General features: G+C 40.2%; 1 protein-coding gene across 4 annotated transcripts in view; it reads right to left on the bottom strand.

Annotated features, from left to right (window-relative positions):
* Positions 1–3,380: 3,380 nt before the first annotated feature.
* LOC122281126 (E4 SUMO-protein ligase PIAL2-like) overlaps positions 3,381–20,979 on the bottom strand; it is a 37,298-nt gene continuing 19,699 nt past the window's right edge. For 2 of the 4 annotated variants that reach the window (XM_043092404.1, XM_043092405.1), the window contains 5 exons: positions 18,021–18,072; positions 12,502–12,553; positions 6,354–6,470; positions 5,520–6,260; positions 4,146–5,315 (listed from right to left, as the gene is read on the bottom strand). In XM_043092404.1, the coding sequence (XP_042948338.1) occupies positions 4,635–5,315; positions 5,520–6,260; positions 6,354–6,470; positions 12,502–12,553; positions 18,021–18,072 (1,643 nt within the window). In that variant the 3' untranslated portion in view covers positions 4,146–4,634. Of the gene's footprint in view, positions 3,701–4,145; positions 5,316–5,519; positions 6,261–6,353; positions 6,471–12,501; positions 12,554–18,020; positions 18,073–20,979 lie in introns of those variants that run through there. The other 2 variants (XR_006230158.1, XR_006230159.1) reach the window with 2 other exon arrangements.

The following is a 20,979-nucleotide window of genomic DNA, read 5'->3' as shown; positions in this document are numbered from 1 at the left end:
ACTTGAAGAGAATAAAACCATTTAAATTAATTTAGAGTTTTCCATATATTTTAAATCTCGTAATATTTTTAAATGACTAAAATCATTTAAATTAAATAATTTTTCACAATTATAATATTTTTGGAGCTCTTAAAAAATATCATAATTGTATTATTTTAAAATTAAGCTTAATCTAATAATACTGAAAATATCATATATAAATATTTCTGAAACATTTAAAAATATTCATAAATTTTAAAATAATTGGCTTGCTTTAAAAATCTGCTTGGCATCTTTTAAAACACATCATTGAGGTTCGACCTGCAGAACGGGGCTTGTAATTATAAGAGAAAGAATGAGTGGGTTGTTACACGTCGGCTTGGGAAGGAAGAAATAGATGTGTTCTTCTTTGGCTTATGACCGATGGAAAGGGGAAAGAAAAATAGCTAAAAATAGCTAGTTTTGGTCAAAGCTTACATTGAAAGCTTGATTAATGGACGGCTTAGATTTAATGTAAGGAGATATTTACTATACCTACCAATCAAATTGTGGAAATCAATTGGGCTATTTCTTAAAAATAATAATTTGAGGGCTTTAAGAGAAAAATATTGTAAAGTCTTAAAATCATACCCTTAATTTATTTTAATAACCCACATAAAATAAAAACACATCCATCTTAAAATAAAATAATAACAAAATAAAATAATAAAAATCTTTATCTTAAAAATATTTAACTTAAAGAATTAATAAAATGGTGTAAGAACCTACGTAATAAGACTCGGTATTACCCCCTCTCTCCCTCAATCTTTCTTCTGCTTCTCTCCCTGAGGAGCCCTCTTCCTTTACTGAGGCTTCCAAATACTTAAAGTGGAGATCGACTATGGTAACTGAATTCCAAGCTTTAATCCAAAATAAGACATGGATCCTTGTCGCTTGCTCTTCGACCATGAATATTCTTGGTTCCAAATGGGTCTTAAAGACCAAGCATCGAGTTGATGGCACTCTTGAGCATTGCAAGGCACGCCTTATGGCCAAGGCGTACCATTAGCAACCTGGTCTCGACAGTGGCTTCAAAGTGGTCGTTGCACTAGTTGGATATACAGAATGCCTTCTCTATGGCAACCTTGAGGAAGATGTATTTATGCAACAGTTGCCCGGATTTGTAAATCTTGATTTCCCATCCCATATTTGTAAGTTTACAAAAGTCTATCTATGGTTTAAAGCAAGCCTTAGGGCTTGGTTATCTAAACTAACAGATAGGCATGCCTTGTGGCCAAGGGGTACCATCAGATTCATCTCTGTTTATCATACAAAAGTCGTCTGATTGTCTCTATGTTTTAGTATATATAGATGATATTGTAGATACTGGTTCAAAACCATTATTGATTTTGCAATTCATCACTACACTTAGTCAATTTTTTCCTGTCAAAGATCTTGGATCTCTTCATTACTTTCTTGGTATTGAAGTCACTAGAAACTCCTCTATTTTATCACTCTCACAATCCAAAAATATTTCAAATTTATTAGTTCTCACTAATATGAGTCAATCGAAACCATTTTCTACACTTATGTCCACTTCCAAACTCACTGCTCTTGAGAGCTCCTCGTTTGAGGACCCTCAACTTTATCGAAGTGTAGTTGGCAGTTTGCAATATCTAGCTTTCACTCGGCCAGAAATCTCAGATGCTGTCAATAAAGTGTGTCAATTCAGGCATTACCCACAACTTCCCCACTAGTAAGCTGTAATAGGAATACTTCGTTACTTGAATCTTACACAACACTTTGGGCTTCATTTTCGAAGCTCTTCACCTTTTACATTATATGCCTACTCTAATGCTGACTAGACCAGTTGTCCGGCTAATCGTAAATCCATTGGTGGTTTCTACATTTATTTTTTATAATCATCTTATTTCTTGGGGATCGAAGAAACAACCCCCTATTGCTCGGTCTTCCATTGAAGCCGAGTACAAGGCAGTTACTAACACTGCCTATGAGCTTCTTTAGCTCCAATCTAATTTGAAAGAACTTGTTATTTTTCTTAGAGACCCTCCAATCTTGTGGTGTGACAATTTGGCTGCTACTTATCTTACTATTAATCCCATTTTACATTCTCATACTAAACATGTTGAGTTGGACGATCATTTTGTTAGAGATTGTGTAGCTGCAAAATCTCTTCAAGTTTCTTTTTTATCTAGTAAGGATCAACTTGCAGATAACTTCACCAAGCCACTGTCTGCAGCACGGTTTGCTCAACTACGATCAAGCCTCACACTTTGTCCTGTGGTGCTTGACTCGCGGGAGACTGTTAAGGCATTAGGCGCTACATCACCAGATCAGAAGGATAAGAAGGAGCTGGAAGATTTCTGACATACTCAGCTTAATAGAATTCTCAGAGTGGTCCTATGGTCTATTGCAAATGCTAAATGAAATTCATGATAAATGTACATTCATTTTTTATAAATCAGATAGGACCAAGGGGTCCCTGCATTATGTAAGTGAGGAAAATTTATACTTGCAAAAATCCTTTTTCAATATGAAATCATCACTGAGGTTTTTATTCAAACACCTTATCTACGTCTCTTTTGTTTTCTTCAACAGAGCCAATTTACTAGGAATGACCTCATTAATCTGTATATGAATGAAAGCTACCTAACTCTGCCATTCTTATCAATATGGGTATAAGCTTCTCGATATTTAAGTGACATGAAGGTTGGCACCTCAGAGTGGAGAGATCTGTATGGTATAAATGTGTAGGAAATTCAAAACAAGTTGTCACAAAGATTACACCAATCATGACAATAATATTCGAATACCAACTACGCAGCTCACATCATTCTCATTCTTAGGGTCACTTTTTATTTGATACTTCTTTTAGCGTAAACGACCACCTATGGTCTTGCATCATTCGGCATCTTTCTGGTTTGGACACATCAAGCTTAATATGGACAAAACTAGTTCGATCGATAGGAGAAGGGAAAGGAGCAAAGCAGTAACATTTCAGAATTCTTAACTATAAGTCCTTTTAATTAAATATAAAATGATAGCCATTAAGATTTCAGTCGATTGACAATTCAAGATGCCTAAAGTAGAGTGGTTTTGGATAATTTCTGACTGAACAGAGCCTGAGCCTTATAACGAGTCTCTATGGCAACTGTATATGATTGTCTTCAAAACTGAAATAATATTCATTTATTTCTTGGCCCTCCAAATTACGACCTTTTAAGTCATTTGGGTATTGGCACATCCTGCTTGTTGGCAACTGAGCTACGGTTCTCTCACATGGGGGAGCTAGCAATTCTCACAATCAATGTCTGACGTGGATCACAATCAATTCATGAAACAGAAACTAGGAAATAGGATCAGGTAACTTAGAATCGTCGTGTGGATGCTATGCACAAATCTTATTCAAGAAGTTTACATACTAACGTAATTTAATGAAATACATAATTACATATACTTTATAATAAAATAAATTTTACAATCTGATTACATAGACTTTTTCGAATAAGATTTATTTATATTATATTTGTTGTATACACACACACACACACTGTCACACACACATATATATATCCATGAGCTTGCTTTATCGCTCTGGTTATTGCCGCATTGCTGATTGCTTATAGAGTTGAATCTGGAAAATCCAAAGTTTGAGGCCTTCCGCCAGAAGTAGATTCCAAACATTCGTCAAGTTCATGGGACAGCTAAAAAGACAGGTCTGCTGATAAAAGAAATGGAAGTTCAGGTTGACTTGATATATAGTACTCCAACTACATAATTCGGTTACATTAATTTCAAAAAATCTATGGGTTCGAGTATGTGAGTAGAATGGAATGTTGTCTGTCTTTTTTCTTTTGTATTATCATTATTGTTATATGTATGCTTTCCCTTCTATTACTATTAAATTGGGTAGACTATTTACCCTGTGCTGCTACGTTGGATCAAGGAAGAGGGGGATTTTGTTCTGTATGTTCATAAATCACAAAGAAATATACTCAATAGAATTTGCAAATAAAATTATAAAATACCAAATATTGGAGCAGAAGTATGAGAATGGCTACTCTATTTATATTATCGTTTCTGTTGGCAAATTGGGTGCCTAAAAAAGAAGAGAATGTTATGGTTGGAACTTTTAAGTCTTGAACTGATTCATGGCCAAAATGATATGATGCAAAGTCATAGCACAATTAGATAGGACGTAAACAAAAGGAAAAGTAATATACAAAAAAAAAAAAAAAATATCTCAAACTCTCCTTCTAATATTCACTGTATCTTACGTGGAAATATACCAATTTGAATCATTTAATTGTGAAATCAAGAGTTAAGATTTTTAAAAGTCTACGATATGGAACATCTCAAGTTCCTACCAAGTGCTACCTGGCTGCATCTGCATGGCCAACTCAGCATATCCTCTCGCATAGCAGACCAGTCTTCAGTATTCCTCCCACCAGGTTCATACTCCAAATTTAAAACTAGGGCTATCTTCCAGTTGGTCACAGAACACAGACCCATTTAAAATGACTACCAGATCAATTCCAACATATAAAGAGCCACCTTTGTGCAACTCGCAGGTAACAAACCCCAAGATGCGTCTAGTTGATTTGTCTATAGGTGCGCAGGCAGAATACTTGGGCCTCCACTCATCCAACTTGGGTCTATCGTTGGATTAAAACATTAGGTATTTGAGGACTGCTAGCATTTCTGATTGAGATACTAAGCCCCGGCGGGTGTGCTGGATTAGATGCTGAAGGAATCGGATTTTCGGGTGGTCTTACAGGTTGTGCTGATTGGGTTGGCTGAATTATGTATTGGCTATGAGCATCATACGAAGCACCTGTCAGGCTACCACGCATTCGACGTCTTGGCCGCCAATTCTCATCCATTGTCGTGTCCGGCAAACTATGAGGCCTTGGATGTGGCATTCCTCTAATATTCACTCTCTGGTCTGCTAATTCCTCTTGTCTCCCATATGCAGTCATGGGCATAGAGTTCCCAGCCATGGACGTTTGATTTAGAGCTGGCACAGATGGTGCCTGTCTACCCATCTGAAGAGCACCTTGGTGAGGAAGCCATCTAGCCTGTTGGTGACTGCTAGTGCCTGCTGCATGTCTAATTCCCACTTGTGCACCCCTTTGCAGGATCGGGGTGCCCTGTGCAAGCTGTGAAGATGGCCAGATAGTGCTTGAATATTGACCCACGGGCTGGGGCATCCTTGGGTTTAAAGTTTGCTGCAGGTGTGGATTTTGAAAATTACTGAATTGCCCAGAAGATGCTTTATAAGCACTTTGCAATTGACTCGAGGCTGAAATGAAGGAACGGTCTTGATGACCCCGGTTCTGCAGGTTTAGTGAGAAGTAAAAACTAGAGTTCAGAAAATGCAGGTCTGCGAACATAACACAAAAACAAACCAAAACAAAAGCGAGGGCTCAACAAGAAAAACATAAATCAATTCAACTGAACTGGAACACTTGGACCAAATCAGGTCATTAGGTGCTCCAGGATTTCCAAATTGCTTAAATACCGGTAACACAGAGAGATACCTGAGAAGAAATTGAAGAACAATTTGGAGTCAAAGAATTCACACAATTTGGTCTTTGCTGTGGATTTTGTGCCTGAGGCTGAACAGGCAGAGCCTGAATTGCTGTTGGGGTCCTGCTCACATGACTGGCTATTGATGGCAACCTATATTCATTGTTGACAACAGAATTTGCATATTGCGACTGTTGTAACTGAAAATTATTGGGAGAGCATTGACTTCGCATCATAGAGGTGGTGAAATTCGGTTCTTGATTGAGTGCAGGAGAGACAGCACCAGTCAACACAGGAGGCTGCATTAGATTGGCAGGGATGGATTCAGAGATGCCACCAACTCTTTGGGCATTTGACCTAGAGCTGGAGTTCATGGACATGGAACCCGAATATATTCCAGACCAAATCTCATCCTCTAACTCATTGACAAGTTGATTAACATCATTTGTTCTGTTTGATTCTGTAAGCAAAACTAAATTTGAAGCAACTGGAAGATTAGCCTGCAAAGGTTTCCGGTCTTCTATTTCACCATAACTCGCTGCGTCCATCTCATTGTTATCCTCTGTAAGTTCCAAAACATTATGAAGGGAATTTGAGACTCTGCTAAATTCTTGCCACTCAGTCCTTTCTTTCTCGCAATTGGCCTTAAGGAGTGACTGATCTACATGGTCATCACTTTCCACTATAGCCTTCCAAGAACCATCGGCAGAGATAATAACTTCATCAACATTCTCTCCCACCTCTCTCAGGACCTGGGACGAAGCACAAATTTTAATGAAAAAAGAAGGAAGAAAGAGGAGAAAATTGAAAAACCAATTGGAAAGTGCAAACTGATAGCTACTTGCCTTGACCATATTTTGATCGATACGGATCTCCATGTTGCAGACATACTGATTACAATGCGGGCAGCGCCAGGATGGTCTTCTTGAATTTATATCAAGAAAGTTATCAAAGTCGAAACACTACAGCAAGCACAAGTAAGATATAATGAAATCAATAAGATTATCATAATTATTATCAATTTATCATCATTACAGAAACATAATAAAGGCTACACAATAAGAACTGGAAAGCCGTATCACTGTACACAAAACAGCAGCACAATTTTAAACTTCAATGACATTTGAAGGCAATGGAACAAGGCACATTCCAAATCCAAGTGATCTGAGATTCTAATACTAAAAGAAAAATATAATCTCAAAAGCAGACACAGGATCATTTACAATGTACCCCTCAACTTCAAATTTTTTTTTTTATAGGCACCGGGTGTTCGGGAATAGTGTCCTGACTAATCCCAGAGGTGCACAGGCCCTCGGCAATTCAAGGGGAAAATCCCCCAGTCTGATGGACCCTAAAAATTATTTGCACCCAAGAGGATTTGGACCTTAGACCTAGGGGGAGCATACATCCAAGCCCAAGGCCTTTACCACTTGAGCCAACCCTTAGGGGTTCCCCCTCAACTTCAAATTTGAACAATCTGGTTCCTTACCTATATGATTTGTTACAAATGTGGGGTTAAAATTTCTCCAATTTCCCTTCTGTTTAACCTTAACTTCAGCATGCTTAGCATATGACTAAATTTTTTTTTTTTTTTTGAGAAGTGAACAAAAAATATATGTAGTTATATGACTACAGATAAATAAAAGCATTTGATCATGTGATGATGTGATACACACATGAATTTCAATATAAAGTGACGTTGCAGCCAGAAGGAAACCAAGAAGCCAGGCTGCCGGAGCAGTCAATATTGCTGTCTCCAGCAGACTACTTTAGGACCTTTCATGCAGACAAATCAAGCTTGGGATGATATGGTGCTTCAGAATTTTGTTAGCATAATTATTAACTATGAGTTTTGACTTTTGAGAAGACGACTTCCTAGATTTACGAAAAACAGTACCTAATTACTTAAGATTTACGGTATTTCACTACGAAGAAGCTTAAGGATGAACAATGCTAATTAATTCAACTTGGCCGCTGCAATTCATTGAAGTGCCCTAGCAGCTGGTAATATGTACTAGTTGCTTTTCATACATCCGTGCAAGTTAGCTCTTAAAAAATAATTTTCTTTAATTAGTAAAATTAAATTCAAGCTCAAAAAAATGGTGCAATACAGATAAATGGAAAGCATACAAAAGACACACCTAAACGGTGAAAAAGAGAAAGAAGAAAATACCAAAATTAAGAAACAATGTCACAAATATGAGTGGCCACCCAAAGATAAAGGGTGTTAATCTAAATAACTCCGATCGTTTCTCTCTCCATATACACCACATTAAGCAAGGAGTTAATTTCCATAAAACATCACAATGATGGCTACCAAACTGTCTTTGCAAAGATGGAAGGAGATCCTCAACTCTTCTAGCACTACCCAATCCACTACAAATACACTGGATGCATGATTCCACAAAGCACTAGCTATTTTACAGTGGTGCAAAAGATGTTCAACAAATTCGTGGCAGTTCATCTCAGGTCAAACATGTTCAAGCAAGCAAGCATGTTGTTAACCCCAACTCTCAAGTTATAAGAAAATCTGGCCACTTTGAGGATGGATTTGGAGGGAAAGGGGAGGAGAGAGATGATAAGCAGTGTTACAAGTGGAATACAAACAAATAGGAATGATTGTTTTTGGCAAGAATGACCAGATGAATGTTGAATGACCCTTGTCAGTTCAAGGTAAAAACACTAAGGCCCCGTTTGGAACTTAGACTAAGTCTAACATCAAAACAGGGGCAACCCACAAGGTTGAGGACTTGAAATTTTTTCTCTCCATACATGTGCGAAGAAGTTAACGTTAGAGAGAGAGAGAGAGAGAAAAAAAGTTTTTCTATGTTTTTGCTTGTCGCCGATGATGGTCGTTAGTTAGTATTAAGTTGACAGTGATTTCACGATGTTTTTTATACGAGAGTTAGTGATTGAATCCAAACTTTTCTCTATCGTGAGATAAGGTGGCTTGGTTCGCATCACTGAGAGAGGTAGAAGGTTTAAACAGGAGATATTATTGGGTTTGGGTACTGCACGTTGGTTAGGGAGGGTGTTGGAGGACTGTGCGAAGGGAGAAAGTAAGGACTTTTATGCTTCCAGGAGGTAGGGCTTCCAAAGTTTCATAGCTCAGAGATGTCATAATAGTCATGGGAGATTCTTGGAGGTGGCAACTTATGGCGACGGGGGACAAGAAAGTATTGTTATTATTCCGGAAGAAGAGGGGGGAAGAGGATGGTGGAGACTGAAGGAGGGGGTCATGGAGGCAACCAAGGAGGTTAGAGAGGGGTCTGGTGGGGTTACTCTGAGGCAGCCATGGAAAGAAACTGAAGTGGGAGGGAAGTCGTACAAAGAGGCTCTCATTCTAGCAGAGTCATGGCATTCCGAGATATGGGGCTGGTGAGGGGTACCGTGATGGCGACGTGCATCGAGCCCCTCGCGGTCTGTCACGTGAGAGGGACTATGGAAGAGACATTTACTGTATGGTGAGGGAGCTGCAGATGCAAATGGAGCATTTGCAGAGGGAGTTGGAAAAGGTGGCGTCAAGGGTCGGGTTTAATAAGGAAAGGGATGAAATGGGGAGAGCTAGGGAAAACGGTGCGTTTCAGGAGGAAAATACCTAGGCCTCACATGGGAGACAGGGAGCTTATCAGGCTTCTAGGGTGCCTCACGTGGGAGATGGGTTGGGCCATTAGGCCCGTGAGATTTTTAAAGGGCATAATCCCGTTGAGTCAAACAAAGGCCTCCATACGAGCCTTGGTAGGCCTGTCTTCAAGCCCATCAAGTAGAAATCAGCCCAGCAAGAGTGGAAGGCTCAGGCTGATCATGTGCGTGAAGGGGCGAGGCCCTCTGTGCCGATGTCAACACCGCGACCTCATCAGAGGGCGGCAGATGCACCGGAGTCTTCGTGCCGGCAACAGACAACACCGATGACGGTGGATGTCTCACCGGTGGCTTGAGTGGATCCATTGGAGAATCCGAAATTGCCTACAGAGTCGATTGAAGCCCCTTTTTCAACACAAAACAATGCTTTTCCTAAAGTGTACAGAGGTTGCCGACGGTGTGTTTTTTTTTTTGGGGGGGATGGTGGCCCAGCAAGTACCAATGAGCTGAAAAGTGGGGTGTTTGTGATGGGGGTCAACAAGAAAGTGGCCCTAGGGGACACGGCCAATGATGTGGGGGCTAGCGGGAAACTAGTTCCAGGGGACTCAACCAGTGAAGATCTTTTCCTCTGAGATGAGGAAAACCAAGTGGGTTTTTTTACTGAGGAAGAGTGTTTAGAGGAACAGCTAGAGTTCAATTTACAGAACCCCATCCTTTTAAATTTTTTGTTTCCGGACCAGTCAAGTGTTTCGGATTGGGTGTTTGACATGGTGAGGGATATCCAGGATTTAGTGGGTCTAAAATGTGAAGGTTACAAGGAGCAATTCATGGCGTTACTCACCGCTATTGAAGCGGGACACCAACAACAAAGGAAAATGGGTACTAAGAGACAACGGGAACTCAAGAGGTTAACTTGGTCGATGAACTCGGAAGGTGGTTCTAGTAGGGACAGGTCTAAGGGGAAGGGGTTGGCCTATCCAAAGTGAAACCAAAAATTGTCTCGTGGAATGTCCTCGGGTTAAATGAGGCCAGTAAGCGTCTTCAAATAAGAAACTTACTGCGAGGATGGAAAGCGGACATCGTTTGTTTGCGGAAGACGAAGTTGAAAGTTATTACTACAAAAATTGTATGAAGCATATAGAGTTGTGTACATGTGGATTGGGTTTATTTGGCTGTTGATGGGGCCTCAAGAGGCATGCAAGACTACCTCACTTCCTATGACATACCTTGGCCTTCTGTTGGGGGCTGCCTCGAGAGCGACTTCTGTTTGGGATACAGTGATTGAGAAAGTAGAGTGTCGCTTAGTAAGTTGGAAGAAAATGTACCTGTCAAAAAGCGGTAGGATTACTCTAATAGAGTACAATATCCAACCTACCGACCTATTTTTTGTCCTTGTTTCCTATTCCAGCAAGTGTGCACTTCGCATTGAGAAATTACAACGAGATTTTTTGTGGGGTAGAATAGGCGAGGAATTTAAATTCCACCTAGTCAGGTGGGAGAAGGTATGTAGTCCCATATCTAATGGAGGTTTGGGCATTAGAAACCTGAGATTTTTTAATCAAGCATTACTTGAAAAATGGTTGTAGAGATACCATAAAGAACCAGAAGCCCTATGGAAGATAGTGATTAAGAGTAAATACGGTGGTTTATGGGGGAGGATGGTGTTCCAATGAAGTGAGAGGGGCTTATGGAGTGGGTTTGTGGAAACACATAAGAAAATGATGGGGGGTTTTCTCTCGCCATTCAAGACTATGCCTAGGTGATGGAGCCAGAATTAAATTCTAGCATGACACTTGGTGTGGTAATGGTGCTTTACAGGATCTATTTCCTGCTCTCTTCAGGATTGCTAATGCAAAAGATATTTCAGTGGTGGACGCTAGGGAAATAGCAGGGGGACAAATTCAGTGGAACATCAATTTTAGCTGGGTGGCAAATGATTGGGAAATGGACAGTATTGAAGCTCTTTTCAGCCTTTTGTATTCCCTCCAAAATAACAATCAGCAGGCTGACTTATTGTGGTGGTTACCTACAAGTAAAGGAATGTTCTCGGTTCGCTCGTTCTATAAGTCTCTATCACAAGAACCTCATATTCAGTTCCCGTGAAAAAAACTCTGGGGACATAAGGCGCCTCTCAAAACTACATTTTTTGTGTGGACCAGCTCTTTGGGTAAGATCCTCACAACAAATAATTGAGGAAACGAAGGGTGATCATCGCAGATTAGTGTTGTATGTACAAGAATGAGGGGGAATCAGTAGACCATCTCTCACTACACTGTGATGTAGCTCGCGGGTTATGGAACGAGGTATTTAGTAGATTAGATTTGGGTTGGGTTATGCCTGAGAGAGTTGTGGCAGCACTGGCTAGCTGGACAGATTTAAGAGGCAATCAACAGATCAAGGCTGCATGAAAGATGATTCCTATTTGTATCATGTGGTGCGTATGGCAAGTGCGTAATGAACGGACTTTTGAGGACAAAGAGAGATTGACAGAGGAACTAAAAGCTTTATTTTATAGAACTCTTTATACTTGGACCATTGCTGTTAATTTTAATGGTCAAGCATTTCATGACTTCCTTGTATCTATTGTCCCTACGTAGTTTAGGGCTTTCTTTGTAACACATGGCATTGCCTATTCTTTTATTAATACACTTTGATTACTTATAAAAAAAAAAAAAATCCAAACAGCAAACTCTCAAATTATTAAACTCATCTCAACTCAAAACCTCTTTACATGTGGGACCCAAACCCTTTTTCAACACACCTCTTTACACATGGAACTCACAACCTTTTTCAACTTCCCATAAATACATCTTAACTCCTCTTAATATCCAAACACATCTAAACTCATCTTAGGTGGGCCCCACAAAACTCACTCCACTATCTCAACTCAATATTATTCATAAAGAACTCAACTCCGCTTAACATCCAAACAGGGCCTAAATAAAAATTCATCAAGAGAAAAGCAATTAGGTTATTTTATGTGGGTAATTGACAAGTTATTTTCTCTCCATTTTAATTTAAATGCCAAAATCCAACAAAGGGACCAGCTAAAGATTAAAGTATCAATTTAATAGCATAAAATGTTTGGTATATGCGTCGAGGTAATGCCAATCCAAGGGGGAAGCACTAAATAAAAAATCACCAAGACAACAGCAATTCGGTCATTTTAAGTCGGTAATTGGCACGAGTTATTTTCTGTCCATTTTAAAGCCAAAATCCAACAAAGGTGGTAGCATGGCATTGAAGAATCAATTTAGCATGCCAATTGTTTTTTAATAAGTAAAAATAATAATACATAAAATGACTGTAGTTCCCCAATGTCCTAATGCATTATATACATATCTAAAGCCCTAATATTCCCCCATACAGACATTCTTTGTATTATGATTTGAAGTTTCTCAGAGCACTCACTTGAAGATGTTTGCAAGAAAGTCCTTTGACAGGAGTCCTTATGCGTGTATAGCTGTCATAAAAAGCAAGATGGACCAATTACAATTATTTCAATAAATTTTTGTCCATACAATGATAATGGAAACAAGATCTTGTTATGAATTTCTATCCTGGTTGTCAATAGAAAAAAAAAAAGAGGAACAAGAACAAAAAGCAAATGAAGCCATTAGTATTTTGGGAAAGAGACATAAACAGTCACCCATACTCAGCAATATATTTGCATTAGCCTATTAATTCCCATTGTTGTACAACATCATAAACATTTTCAAACATACACTCACTGGCCCACAAGGAGGAAAGGGGAAAAAGTGGGACAGACGGGCTGTCTCATACCTGAGTACCTAGGGTTTTGAAATTTTGGTTTACATCTTTGGACTGAGTAATTTTGAAATATGCCTTGATCTCCCTAATTCCAGCTGCTATATAATTCTTTTATGGTTTAGAATTGAGTGATCTTGGGGCTGATTTTTGCAATAGAAGGTCAGTGGTTTCAGTTATAGAACATGGATTTCCTAATGGAGCAAGCAATGTGTCCAATTCACATGAGCTTAAGGAGCAGTAGGAAAGAACTTAGCTTTTGCTCTTTTGGCTGCCGCTCATCTTTCTCTTTTAATCCGAATGCCATTCCTTCTAAACTCGCCCCTACGCTCCCAAACTGATTGAGTCTACCTAATTGGATCTAGAATAGGAAAAAGAAACTTAACAAAACTAGAACAGGCACTAACCCAGAAATTCAGGATTCTAGAGTCCTAAATTAAGACCGACATATTTGCTACAAACCTAGGGAGTTGCCTAAAGGAGGCTTCCTTGAACCCTCATAAATCCTCTGTCAGCCTCTATGCAGCCCAAAAAGCCCTACCTTTTCTTATAGAAAGGACCCTAAAGGTTATTTTTTCAATTTGGCCTAAATTCCCCCTTGATGCTGCCCCTAAACTGAGAACTTTTTTTTGATCAGTCCTAAACCAAAAATTAATTGTAATGAAGTCGCAGATCTCCTCCTCCCATAACAAAATCCTATCTGTTGGCTTCCCCCTTTGGTGATTTAGGTGAGTTGTCTTCTTCAAAATTTTGAGTGAAAGTCACCGCCTACATTCCAGCAACTAAGTCAGTGTGATAACCTTAAGTTTTCTGCTTCTTTTACACTCAAACACCTTTTCATGTCCTAACAAACCCCTAGAGGCTGCAACTCTTTGTGCAACCTCTAACTTTAATCCAAGGTAAGTTTCATCAGTATTATCCCTAAATATCGAAATTCCCCATTTTTTGTGAAAATTGCAGATCTCCTAAACTAAAAACTATAACAGAATCCTAGCTAAACTAAACTAAAAATCGCAGATCTCCTCCTCCCATAACAGAATCCTATGATCCTATCTGTTGGCCTCCCTTTGGTGATTTAGGCGACTTTTCTTCAAATGTTGAGTGAAAGTCACCACCTACATTCCAGCAACTAAGTCAGTGTGATAACCCTATGTTTTCTTCTTCTTTTACACTCAAACACCTTTTCAAGTCCTAACAAAGCCCTAGAGGTTGCAACTCTTTGTGCAAATCGTCACAAGTGTGCTGGGGGTAGATCCTTCAGGTTTGAAGGCCACGAGTGTGCCGGCAAAGGCTTCAACACAGTCACAGATAGGGTTATTGGACGCTAGCATCTTTGTCCATGCCAGTGTTACTATGCCTCCTGAGAGAGCAGTAGGGCCTCAGGCACCAGTTGCAGATGGGGTTGGTACTTCTGTCTAGGGTTCATTTTTAGTTGAAGATGGGGGGTCCATCCAAGGTCTTGAATACTTTGGAAGAAACAGTCAAGCCTCTTTTAGAAGATGCAAACGAGGTTACAGAAGGTTGTGTTTCCCCTACCTATTCTGTGTCTCCTCAAGGAGCACTAGGGTCTGACAAAGTGGCACGGCCAAGATTGTCGGGGAGTGGAGTACATACAGGCAATGTTGATGGAGGGGAGGAACCTATAATGGTGATAGAAACAATGGACAACAACCATATTGTTGTCGAGCAACCATATGGCGGGAAGGAAAGTTTGTCATTGGTGCCTCGTGTGGAGGAACGTTTAGAGTCGGGAGTACAATTAGGTACTATGTTAGTGTGATAATGTCGTTCCCTTGGTTTCTCTTCCTCCATTAAACGATATAGCAGGGTCACCATCGGATTGGGTTCTTAATAAAGTTAACGGGTTTAAGAAAATCGTGGGGATTTCAAATGATGGATATGAAGACCAAATTAAAGCTATATTCGGTACGATTGAGGCGAGCCGCACGCTTGAAACCAAATCAAGTTTCAAGAAAAGTATGGAGTTAAAGCATCTTTCATGGACAATTAACTATGATGCTAAGGGAGGTAGTTCAAGTCGAGGGAAGACTAAAGGGAAGGCATTGTGAAGACGGTCTTGTAGAGGGATTTGAATTAGTTGTACGGGAAACAAGGGGCTGGGGTTGGGGAGGTGTGTTCCAATTCAGGTTTGGTGTATTTTGGGTAGTTTTCAATTCGGGGCACTCTAGTATGGGCTAGGTGTTTTCTTATATACGTCCTGTGTACTTAGTTACTCCTGTTGATATATATAATATTTTTACTTATCAAAAAAAGAAAAAATTTCTTGTACACCCAGTTTTGTGTTTGCTGGAAAACTTAAAGCTTTGGAGATTGATCTGAAAAAATAGAATGATGAAGAATTTGGAAAGATTGATGACCAAAGGAAGTCCCTTTTTGGGGAGCTCTCAAGCTTTGATGAAAAGAAGTTGGTTGGGGGCGATTTCGGATGAGGAGAAGGAAAGGAATAATGTTGTAGTGGCTGATCTGGAAAAACTCACACTCATGGAGGAGATTTCTTGGAGACAAAAATATCAGGCCTTTTGGTTGAAGGAAAGGGACAAGCGTACCAGATTTTTTCATAGAGTAGCTAACTCTCACAGAAGATTTAATGCCATTAAGGTACTACATTCGAAAGGTAATGTTCTTTCGGACAGATCTGAAATTAAGGATCATATTGTACAGTTTTTTGATAAACTCCTTACAAAGCAATACTCTTGGAGACCTAAGGTCGATGGGTTGGCTTTTGATTCAATTGATCAGTCGAGTGCTGATTGGTTGGAGAGGATGTTTGAAGAGGAAGAGGTGCTTAATGTGCTAAGCAGAATGTTGGACGCAGCGGTGGATGGGCGATTTATGTGTGGTTTTTCAGTGGGCGGTTCTTTGTTTGGAAGTGTAAATGTATCTCATCTTCTCTTTGCTAACGATACCTTAATTCTATGTGAGCTGGATCCCAATTGGATTCGTTCATTGAGAGCTCGTTTGCTTTGAAGTTGTTTCTGGCCTCAAGGTGATTTTGTCTAAGTCTGAAATGGTACCAATGGGTTTGGTACATAATATTGGGGATTTGGCTGAAATCTTGGGTTATAAGGTGTCATCTTTGCCAATGAAGTATCCTGGCCTTCCTTTGGGGGCCCCCTATAAATCCAAGACTATATGGGATAGTGTTATTGAAAAGATTGAGAATATATTGGCTGGCTGGAAAAGGATGTATTTGTCTAAAGATGGAAGAATCGCCCTTTTTTTTTATAATAACCTTAATTAAAAGGAACTAGGGTCAAATTTTGGCACGATGTTTGGTGTGGAGATGTTGCTATAAAGGATGTTTTTCCTTCCCTTTTCAGGTTTGCATTGAATAGGGATGCATCTGTTGCTAATTATATGGACATCTCGAATGGCTTCGTGCAATGGAATGTGAGGTTTATTACAGCACCTTGTGTGCATTTGAACTTGGAATATGGTGGGGAGGATAAACTGCTGTGGATTCATCCTAGGAATAAGAAATTTTCAGTTAGATCTCTGTTCAAAATTATGCCGGCTCATCCATCCACTGTTTTTCCTTGGAAGTGCATTTGGAAAAGTTAAGTGCCTCTCAAATTTGCTTTTTTTGGTTGGTTGAGGAAGCAGGGTATTTTAATTCTGGATTGGTGCTTTTTGTGTAAAAGGAATGGTGAATCAGTGGATCATCTTCTTCTCCATTGTGATGTGGTGAAGGCTTTAGGGGACGAGATTTTTTTTAGGCTGGATATCAATGGGTAATGCCTAGGAGGGTGGTGGATTTCTTGGCTCGTTGGAGTGGAATTCGGGGCAATCGTCAATTAGCGGCTGTTTGGAAGATGGTGTCATTATGTCTTATGTGGTGCATATGGAATGAAATGGACACTGTTTTGAAAATAGAGAAAGCTCTTTTGGGTTTTTTTTTTTTTTTTTTTTGGGGGGGGAGGGGGGGGGGGGGGGGGCGATTTAGAGATTTATTTTTCCATACATTGTTACTTTGGGCTACGGCTATTGCATTGAAGGGGGTTAGCTTAATGATTTTTATGCTTCGTTTACTAGCTCGTAGATTGGAATTAGGTGTTTCTCTTTTTGTATACTACTTGTATACTTGGGCTATGCCTAATTATGAGGATTAATAAATTTTTTTACTTACAAAAAATTATTGCTTCTATTCTAGGGCTAGAAGGGTACAATAACTCAGATTTTGGGCAAAGGAAAGAGGTGGACAGACTAGTCATCTATTCCTTCCCTAAGTGTTAATAGTGTTACACATATCATTTGATGTATGAAACGTGATTTTATGTTAAGGAAACGGAATTTTTATGAGTTTGGAATTTCTATACCTGCTGTCCATGGTTAGCAATGCTGGTTCCTCACAAGTTTTGATTAAAAAATCTTTCTAAGCAGGATGGTCACATAAAAAAAATGTGTTGTTCACTTTAGAGTTGAACATAAGTATATCGAAGAGTCAATTTCACTCATGAGTGTCAAAAAAGAATGTGACCAGACCAGCTGAAAATCTTATCCCAGCAGGTTTATAGCATGCATACACTACACTTAGCAACACTTTGAAGCTCTACAGCCAGACCTGCCTTCCAGGCTATACAGGACCATAAGGCCAAACTAAAATCCTTTCAAAGATGACATTGCCGGAGCCTAAAGCCACATGAACCCAAAATAAGTTTGGGCTGGAATTTACTAGACTAAAAGCTTGGTTTGGGTTCACAAACCTATCAAACCATCTCATCTCATCTCAATATCCAAACACCATTCAAACACAACCATTTTTCAATCTCAAAATTTCAACTTTTTCATTTAATCATATCTAATCATTACAATTTTTCCAAATTTCTAAACAAAACACAAAACAAAATTCATTTTTTTTCAAATCCCAAAACAGAAATAATATTAAAAAATTATATTCTAACCCTCTTTTAACTTTATAATTTTTTTATTTAACTTTATAATTTTTTTATTCAATTTTTTCTCTCTTTTTTTAAAACCTCATAAAAATCTTAACTCAAACCATTTTACTACTATTCACAAATTATCTCACTATTATTCACAAATTTTTCATCTCATCTCATTTGTGTAACCAAACGAGGCCTAAAATAAAGAGCTCCGAAAGGCAGTAAAACATAAAATCCTAAGCAACAACCATGGCATACCTTATAGGACAACGAAGTGATATCCGTGATGGTCCTTCAATTATGTCAGAATCTGATATTAAAAAAATAAAGGATATTTCATCGATCAAACATCAATATAACAGTAAGGGAAGTTCTACTTATTGCAAATCAATAAATAGTGTGAAACTAAAAAATACACAAAATTAGCAGAGTAAAATGTCTATTCCTACATTATAGTCCTTTTAGCGATAATACTTTGATCTTTAGAGAGCCTAATTCTGACAATCTACGTGTTTTGAGAGCACTTCTGCTGTGTTTTGAAGCTGTATCGGGGTTAAGAGTTAATTAATCGAAATCTGAAGCCATTCCTATGGGTTCTGTTCAGAATACTTTTATGGAAGATGACTCTCTCTCTCTCTCTCTCTCTCTCTCTCTCTCTCTCTCTCTCTCTCTCTCTCTCTCTCTCTCTCTCTCTCTCTCTGTTTGTTGACAAGTAAGATGAATTAATTAAAGATCGATTATCTTTCCCAATTATCTTCGATTATCTAATCGATCGATTCTTGATGGTGTGGTCTAAGGAATTAGTAATAGAGTCTAAAGTCAATGTACTCGCGAAGGAGGGAGGTAACCTGCGCATCTCAGAGCAGGGATGGAAGGCGAGACATGAGATGCTGGTGGGGCTCAATACATCTTTATGGTTCATTAAAGTGCTGGATGATTGTTTGAAGGAGGGGAAGAAGGAGGTGTACTCAGTGGTTAGGGAAGGTTAATGTAGTTTCGTTGCACAACGATGTACGAATAGTCGGGGTCGTTTTCTATCAATAGCAAAGTATGGTCAGGCAGGAAGAAATGGCTTACTCTGTTTCCCGGCAGGAGAAGAAGGGTGGGGATGGAGAAGGTTGATGGAGCTATTATTGGAGATGGTGCAGCCTTCCGGAAGAAGGGGTGTTTCCACAGTTGGGGCTTAGGCTCACGGAGGGGGAAGGAAGAGTAATGTTTTCAATCGGTCGTTTAAGGAGGTTCTAATGGCGTCGGGGCCTAGTCATGAGCTGAGGAGGGATGAGGCAGGAAAGAGCTACACTGACAGGGAGGTGTGTAGAGCACCTCATTTGGTATAGGGTGCAGAGAGTGGCAGGTGGAAGTATGGGCAGGTGGCGTGGGAGACAAGCAGAAGATTGACGGATTTACAGGGACAGGTGAGGAAACTTCAAAAGGAAATGGAGGAGGTACGTGGTCTCGTCAGGCTGAAACAAGAAAGGGGAGGGAAATCGCATGCAGGAGGGGGGAGAAAGGGAGCTAGGCTTTTCTAGAGTAAAAAGGTTGGGCCTAGGACCCAGCCCAAGGCTATAGTCCATATCGGGGGGTTAAACCCGATTGGAGAGGTGGATAAGGCCCAGCCCAAGGGCCATGCTAGTCTCGACCCGGTATGTCGGGACAATAAGGAGGGTGGGCCTGAGCCGTCCCAGCCCAGCCCTTTGGAACCGAATGGAAGCCCTGGAACTCGGGCGATTTACCCGTTGCCTTTAGATGGGTCAGGTGCCAGGTCAGGCCACGAATCTGTTGAGCGCATACCAGAGACGCTGCCGCAAAGTTCGCCGATGGTGGAAAGGAGGGAGGCGAGCCCACAAACAACGCCGACGACGGAGATGGACCATTCCGATGAGGTCCCGCCAGTGAGGTTGAAACAGTGCAAAACGCAGAAGCTGTCGGGGGGCTTGCAGTTGATTCTGGAGAGTAGTTTTCAGCCTAAGGAAAGCCAGAAAGTGTCGATAGGCATGGAGGAGCTGGGTTTAGTGCCGATGGAAGATCAGGATAGAGTTGTAATGTAATCAGATTCAGGGGAGGAAGAGGGGGAGGGATCTGAGGATTTAATGCTATCGGTGGATGGGGACTTGGTGTTACCCGATGTCAGTGGCCAGTTGGGGTTGGAAGATATCTCTTTTGAAGATGATATACACGGATTCCAGAATTGTAGGAGGGAGGATCCTGTACCTTTGAATTTCTATTTTCCGGATCAATCGAAAGTGTCAGAATGGGTCTTTCATAAGATGAGAGAGATCCAAAAATTCGTGGGGATAGAATGTGACGGTTACGAGGAGCAATTTATGGCATTGCTCACAGCGATTGAGGCTGGGCATAATCAAAAAAACAAAGGCCAATCGAAGAAACAGCAGGAACTGAGAAGATTGACGTGGTCCATGAATATGGAAGGCAGCTCCAGCAGGGGTAGAGTGAAAGGCAAGGGGCTGGCTGCTCCCCAATGAAGCCTAAAATTGTTTCTTGGAATGTCCGTGGGCTTAACGAGATTAATAAACGCCTACGGATTAGGAACATGCTTCGAGAGTGGAAGGTGGATATAGTATGCTTGCAAGAGACAAAATTGAAGACGATTGATAGGAGGATTGTGAGGAGTTTATGGCGTGGAGTACATGTGGATTGGGCATATTTGGCATCTAACAGAGCGTCGGGTGGGGTGTTGGTGTTGTGGGATAGGCGGGTGGTGGAGAAGATAGATGAGTTTATTGGACAATACATGGTAGCTTGTTCGTTTAAGTGTGTGTCTGATGATTTTCTATGGGCTTATGCAGGTGTATACGGCCCCAATGTAGACATGGATAGAAGATTACTGTGGGAAGAATTAGCCGGGCTTTATACTTGGTGGGAGCTTCCATGGTGCATTGGGGGAGATTTTAACGTTGCAAGATTCTGTAGTGAAGTTGATGGAAGTAGAAGAATGAGGCCAACCATGAAGGAGTTCTCGGAATGTATTTTTTATCTGAATTTGATAGACTTGCCACTAGCCGGAGGTACCGCTACTTGGTCTAACAATCAGTCATGGTCTCGACTGGATCGTTTCCTAATTTCACCAGAATGGGAAAGCCATTTCCCGGATGTATGGCAAAAGCGTTTGCCCAGGATAGGGTCAGACCATTGGCCCATTATGTTGGATTGCGGAGGGTTATGAAGTGGTCGGCGGCCTTTCAAATTCGAAAATATG

This window comes from Carya illinoinensis, chromosome 11 (genome assembly GCF_018687715.1).
Source record: "Carya illinoinensis cultivar Pawnee chromosome 11, C.illinoinensisPawnee_v1, whole genome shotgun sequence".
NCBI lineage: Eukaryota > Viridiplantae > Streptophyta > Magnoliopsida > Fagales > Juglandaceae > Carya > Carya illinoinensis.
Note: the sequence above shows the minus strand (reverse complement) of the source record. Positions and strands in the feature narration are given on the sequence as shown.